Source organism: Nestor notabilis, unplaced genomic scaffold (assembly GCF_000696875.1).
Source record: "Nestor notabilis isolate BGI_N333 unplaced genomic scaffold, ASM69687v1 scaffold23536, whole genome shotgun sequence".
Taxonomy (NCBI): Eukaryota; Metazoa; Chordata; class Aves; order Psittaciformes; family Psittacidae; genus Nestor; species Nestor notabilis.
In genome coordinates this window covers 261-6,490 of record NW_009932772.1, presented here as the reverse complement: position 1 = coordinate 6,490, position 6,230 = coordinate 261, and the positions used below count along the sequence as shown (strand labels likewise).

Sequence of the window (6,230 nt, the reverse complement as noted above, 5' to 3'; positions counted from 1 at the left end):
GCTGATTCATTAGCCTCTATCTCTTCCAGCTACCCAGCCGCTTCAGACCCCATGGTACTCTAACGCCTGTTTAGTATCTGACTTGAAGGACTTGCTGGATTCTTTTTATTGGGCCCAGTTTCAGTTTTAAAACTAGATTTTTCTGTTACGTATTTGGCATGTAGTTCACTGATCCTTCATGTGTAAACTTTGAAGGAGAAAGTAATCAGAGTAAAGAAGAGAAGAATCAACATACTGATCTTCAGTAAAGCTTTAATAAAGATATACTGGGTATTTTCAGCCTGGAAATGAGACATAACAGTGTCTTTCCTATCAGACAAGTCCAAAGCAAAAATACAAGTGCTTTGCCCTGGAACATACCCAGGGCTAAAGGACAGGCAAACCACAGTATTATTGATCAAGCAGTTCACAAAACACACTAAAAACCAGCGTAGGAAATATGACGTTCATCTGAACTCGAAAGAAAAATCCAAGTTGGCAGAACAGCCCCCAGATATCACAGGCCCAGCATGAAAAAGTAGCAGCAACAGACACAAAACTTTAACTGCTCTTCATCCTGAACCCGACAGACTTGTAGGACTTTGAGATGTTGCAACAGTGCCCCCAAACACACAGAGGAAAGGCCATTACTCTCCTAACTGGGTACAGACACTCTAGGATATACATACATGGAGAGACACTTGAAAAAGCTGTCATTTGTTCGCTCTTCAAAAAGCCCTCGGTACGTCTGTGAGCTCCCTGGACGTAGGTCTGCTGAAACACAGCAGCAGAAACAGCAGTCAGGAAAGCAGTAAGAAAGGAGACCCAAATACCACACAGTTTGTCTATCCAGAGAGCATCAGGCAAGCTTTTAAAATGGCCCTGACTTGCATGTTTCTATTTCCAGCAGAGCTTGATTTCTACCACAGGCTTTGCTAAGTGCACACAGTGCAGTCTGCATGGTAAAGAATTATTCTATTTCAGCTTTCTACAAACTAGCTTTCATGTGCCACCTGCAACTACTTTCCTGTTATTTTGCAAGAAGGGAACATTTGCATTTGCTCTTCCAAAGCACAAAGAACAACTTACAAGCTGTTTTACTCAGTGGCAAGGATCCTCTTGTATCTCCAGTTTCCTGGTCAAGCTGTGGAACATACTGTACTTCTGGCTTTGACTAAAACAAAACAAGGAGTTAGGAGGAAATCTTGCTAGCAAGCTCCCACTGAGCTCGGTAATTTACATAACTAATATGGTTAACCTTGAGACATGCACCATTCACCTAAGTTTGATCCCCTTCCCCCAGCTTTAAAGGCAGTGAAATACTAGCAAAACCTAAACACTTCTGATAGTGTTCTATAATCTTTTGTGTGCCTGGAAGAAGAAGAGTTAAACATTTAGCAGCCAGGACACCTGAAACTCAATGAAAAAGGCAAGCACCTGGAATATGACAATTTTGCCATCATCTGCTTGAAGGTAGAAAGTCCATGAGGATGTTATGAAGCTCTGAGCTGAATCCATCATGTCACTCCAGAATGATCTCACCAGTGTCAGAGGAAAGAGGAGATGAATTCTTGGCATCAGGGACATTAACTGCAAGCACAACATTCACCAGTTTTCCATTTGGTTTTATATGAAAAGGACAGAAGTGCTGTTCTTGCTCACTCCTTGCCCCATTATCTAGATTTCAGTCCTTAGGAAGATTTATTTTCCATATGAAGAAATTTTAAAGAGAGAAGACACACACACTGAACAGAAAACAAGTAGGTGGTATTTGAAAAACATGTCATCTACTTACTTGCTCTTGCCTCAATTCTGCAAATGGCAATTGGTTCTGGCATCCAAGATGGCAAGCATATTGTTCATCAGATTGGGAGTATGCTTCAGTACAGGCTGCAAGGAAGAATTTCCCCAAATGAAAAGATAAATTCTGCATTTTAGTTAAGAAAACATTTTCAGTATAAATTGGATCAGAAACAAAGCAGCACTTGAAAGATTGACAATCCCATTTGCACGGAAAGATGTTGCAGTCACTCCAAGGGTAGCATTTGCTCTGAGGTCTAATGGAAGTTAAGGAATCAGAGCTTAGACAGATGAGGTGGTAGAAACCTGAATGCAAACACAGCAACTGGTCAGAAACGTTACCCTGGCCAAACTCAGGGGTGCGGGTTTCATTGATCCTTGCACTACCCTATAGTTCATCTCTACATAGCACATAAAACATGAATTTTTACCTCAGAGAGCAGAGATGGAAACCTAAAAAGAACAGAGGGACCATCAGTCCTTTAAATCCCTTTGAAGTAACAGCAAAAGTCATGGAATCACAGGAAAACCAAAGAAGCATTTTCCTGCTAGCATGATGAGTACAGAGACTGCACTGAAAGTATTATGGTGTTGGTTTTTAATGAAGAATGACGCCAACTCTTTGGTTTACAGATACCTTCTATTAATTGTTCACCAGAGATCATAAAGACCAAGAAATCTAAATTATTCAGGTAGAATAATTTAGATTATTCTGCCCACAGAGAAATCAGGCAGACAATAGATGGGCACAGCTCTTGCCTAAAACTAAAGCGTAAGTGGACAATGTTGCAGTACTACCTGAACTAAAGAATCAAACCAAGCAGCAATACAGAGGACAGAAGCACTCCCCGTTTTCTGCAGGAACAAACAGACCATTATAAAGACTAAAAAGCTGGCAAGAAGCAGGGCATCAGCCACTAAACACCTGAGTGTTCAGCTCTTAGCACCCAAACAGCGATTCTGTGGTAAAAGGGCTACCAAACCAGGGTTTGTAGGCATAAAGAAGCACCAGAAGACAGAATTGAGCAGACTAGCCAAGATGTATCTTGCCAAGCACAGAATATTTAGTCAGGGCACCAACCAACAGATTATAGAACATAAGCCAGCAAAAGACAACAGCTTCAGGAAGGAGAATTAAACCAGGAAGTAAGCAACTGTTCAATTACCTCTACATGTGGTCTATTGCTACATCACCCTTTTTTATGGCACTCTTTCATGTGTGGTTTGACAACCAGACTGACATAATTTATCACAGCTATACACGGTGTATGACAGACTAGAGCATTAGCCCGTTTCTAGAGTATTTAATCCAGTTTTGTAGCACATTAGCTACATCTCTGCATGTCAGGCTTTCCACTTCCCTACCTTCTATCAGCTTTCTGAGCCAGCCACTACCCCTCTTGCTTTTATGAGTTACCGAGAGGATAAAAGTCTCCTTTTGAGTCCTGGCTTAGTGCTTAATTGTACTGGAAATGTTGACAGAGAGCTCCTACCTTTCCTGCTTTGGTTGGCTATGTCCCACTTAATCTCTGGATAAAACTGTGAATCAGCTGCCTGGATGAATGTTCTATACAAATCCAAACCCAATATTAATATGGACTATAGGAAACATATTTCATCTTCACTATGAAATTTTTGCTCTAATACAGATCATCTGAGAGAATCAGTCACCAGTATCTAATGGCCTATTTCAAACAAAACGCATACCTTGCTCCCAAGAGTTCAGCTGTAGGTAAGGCTCGGGATGTAGCTTAGACAAGTTACAAGGCAGACAGGACATCAAGATCTGTGTTCTTACTCCATCTTACTTCATCTTTTATACACAAGTCTGCCAGGCATGGTAAATGGGGCTGACTGTCACATGGAATTACTAATGTGTTTACTTGACTGGATTGTTTCCCCCCAACCATTTTGTATGACAAATTGTTTATAGTAAAATGAAGCCTTGCTAATTTACTTACAGAGACTGATGACACTTAAGATCTTGTCAGGAAAATAGCAATGCTAAGGATAAGGTAAGGTGAAACTTGCAGAGAAGAGAAAACCTTTCCTTAAGAGTTGTTTGTTTTTTTCATATCCTGAACATAAACTTGAAGAAGTTGTTAAACAAAACCAGAAAGCAACTGAAGTAATCCCACCAGTATAACAACACCCTTTCAGTCACTCCTGCTCCTCCCCCTGTTACGTGTCCACATTACGGGATGCTGAAGGAGGACTGAAGTCTTACCTGAGTCACATTCCATTTTGGTTCGATTTAAATCAATGCCATCATCCACAAACTGGCAAATGGAAAACAGCCTGCAGCCTCGCTGGCACGCATAGAGCTCCTCTTCCTGGGAAGGCACAAGAACAGGTTTGTATCCCTCCATTCAAGAATAAATAGTCAGAAAGCAAAGCGTTTTTTTGGGCAGTGCTATAAAAAGCCACCCACCAGAACGCCATCCTCCTTCCTTCCACTAGACCTAAAAGCCAGCTAAACACAACACTCTGGACGATCTGAAATAAACCCTGAGCCACAGCTCTTTAACACCAACATACACATTGATTTATTCCTGAGCTCTTCACTCAGTGTGGGGCAAACCTGGAACAGCAAATTCTATTTCACAATTCCAGCCCTACCACTCACAAGCAAAGCTGCACTGTATTTTCTGAAGGGTTTAAATATCAGAGCTACTGCTGTAAAAGATTTACTGATGTTTAACCCTACGAAGGTTAGGTAACTGCCATCTCAGAACTTAAACACTAGAACCCAATGGGAGAGGGCAAAATCCCCCCCAATTTTGGCAGTGTATTACAATGCATCTACCAAACTCTAATCAGAACTACAAGAGAATTGCCAGAATAAAAGATTATCTTCTGATGTGCTATCCCAGTTCCCTGGTTCACTGCTTGCTTGCCAAACCAGTTCCACAAACACATTTATTATATTGAACTGAAGGGGAAAAGTGCTTCCTCCCTGCAGCTATTAAAATGATGCCAATCCAGAAAACCTACACCCACTCTTTCTTCTGTCCACAATACCAAAGGGATGGATGTGCACTTTCCACATACAGTGCTCTCCACATTGCAGAACACAACCTCTACTACGTGACTGCTCCTACTTATGATCACATCCTGTCACTTATTATCAGACCCATCCAAACCACTAACAACCACTCAAATGACTGCACCCAGTTGCTGCACAGGTGGAAAACAGGCTCTGAATTAAGTTAACAAAACCCAAACATACCACACCTCATTGTATAACCTATTGTAAAGTAACTGGCCATTGTTTGTCTCTGAAAGCACAAGTTCATGTGCTTTGAAGGCACAAAGGTAGAAAACTGAACGCAAATTAAAAATTAACTCTAACAGCACTGACAAGGTGGCTGAGGTAGTTATGCTTTTGCAGAAAACATGTTTTGGTTCCAAGCCTAACCATTCCATGATAACCGGGCAGAATTAGCTTTAGCAGGCAGACTTCTACAGCAGTGTTCCATAGAAATCTCAGTGAGGCCTGTCTTACTTTCCAATGACAACTAGAACGATTTCCTTCAATTCAGCTGGGCGTTCTGTGACGAACAGAAGAAACACTACATGTAAAAGAAGAGATGAGTGTCTCATTCAACAGCTCCAGCAACACACAGCAAAGAATTGAAATGTACAATGAAAATTATCACAGAAATATCTGTCTGCCTTGAAGGAGTCCTGTAACACAAACAAGAGCATTGCACCACTCCAGTATGGAAATATATTATGGTAATACTTCCTCCTAATTTCTCAGGTGTAATTTTTTTTTCTCCTCAATATCATCACGTGTAGGCACCAAAACATGCCGTAAGCACAGATACAAGTTTACTTGTATTCCAGAGAACTCCCCGTTACCTCTCTCTGTGGGGATGCTGCTGTCTAGCTGATAGCAGAGTCACAAAACCCAATTTAAGTTCCACATGAAAGCAAGGCTCTATTACCCCACATTGTCATCAATTCCATTTGCCTGCTGCCCTTGTGTGAAATCTGAAAGGTGGGGTGAGAGCTGCCACCATTTAGAGTTGAACCTGCTACATAGCTGCAGCTCACAATGAAGTACATTGCCAAGAAGGAACCCGGAAAGATGATGTTTTCAGTACTAGCATTTTCCACATTCAAGCCAGCAGTTCAAAGCTGAACAACGCTTGATCCAACAGCAAACTCTGGAGGATGAAGTTCAATTCATATTAGACACTATTTCAGTATGTTACCATGAAATGAAAATAAATCCACACAAGCAAACCAAAACACAGGCTGTGGTTTCTGACAAGCTACTCATTTATCATCATTCACGCTTCATTCTTCAGCATCCAAGAGTCACACTGGTGCCCTGACTCAGGATCTCTGGCCTGCCATGAGCACAGCACTGTTTTAGTTCCCCAAACTATGGAACAGCCTAAGTTAAATTACAGCTGCCTCTTTAAGAACAGGAGGAAAAGAGC

General features: G+C 41.4%; 1 protein-coding gene across 1 annotated transcript in view; it reads right to left on the bottom strand.

The window, feature by feature from the left end:
* The window catches only part of TMEM59 (transmembrane protein 59), a 5,272-nt gene extending 1,124 nt beyond the window's left edge, over positions 1-4,148 (bottom strand). The window contains exons 1-5 of the mRNA XM_010016572.1: positions 4,007-4,148; positions 1,775-1,869; positions 1,417-1,569; positions 1,069-1,153; positions 669-753 (exon numbers count right to left, since the gene is read on the bottom strand). Coding sequence (XP_010014874.1) covers positions 669-753; positions 1,069-1,153; positions 1,417-1,569; positions 1,775-1,869; positions 4,007-4,148 — 560 coding nt within the window. The remainder of the gene's footprint in view (positions 1-668; positions 754-1,068; positions 1,154-1,416; positions 1,570-1,774; positions 1,870-4,006) is intronic.
* Positions 4,149-6,230: the final 2,082 nt, after the last annotated feature.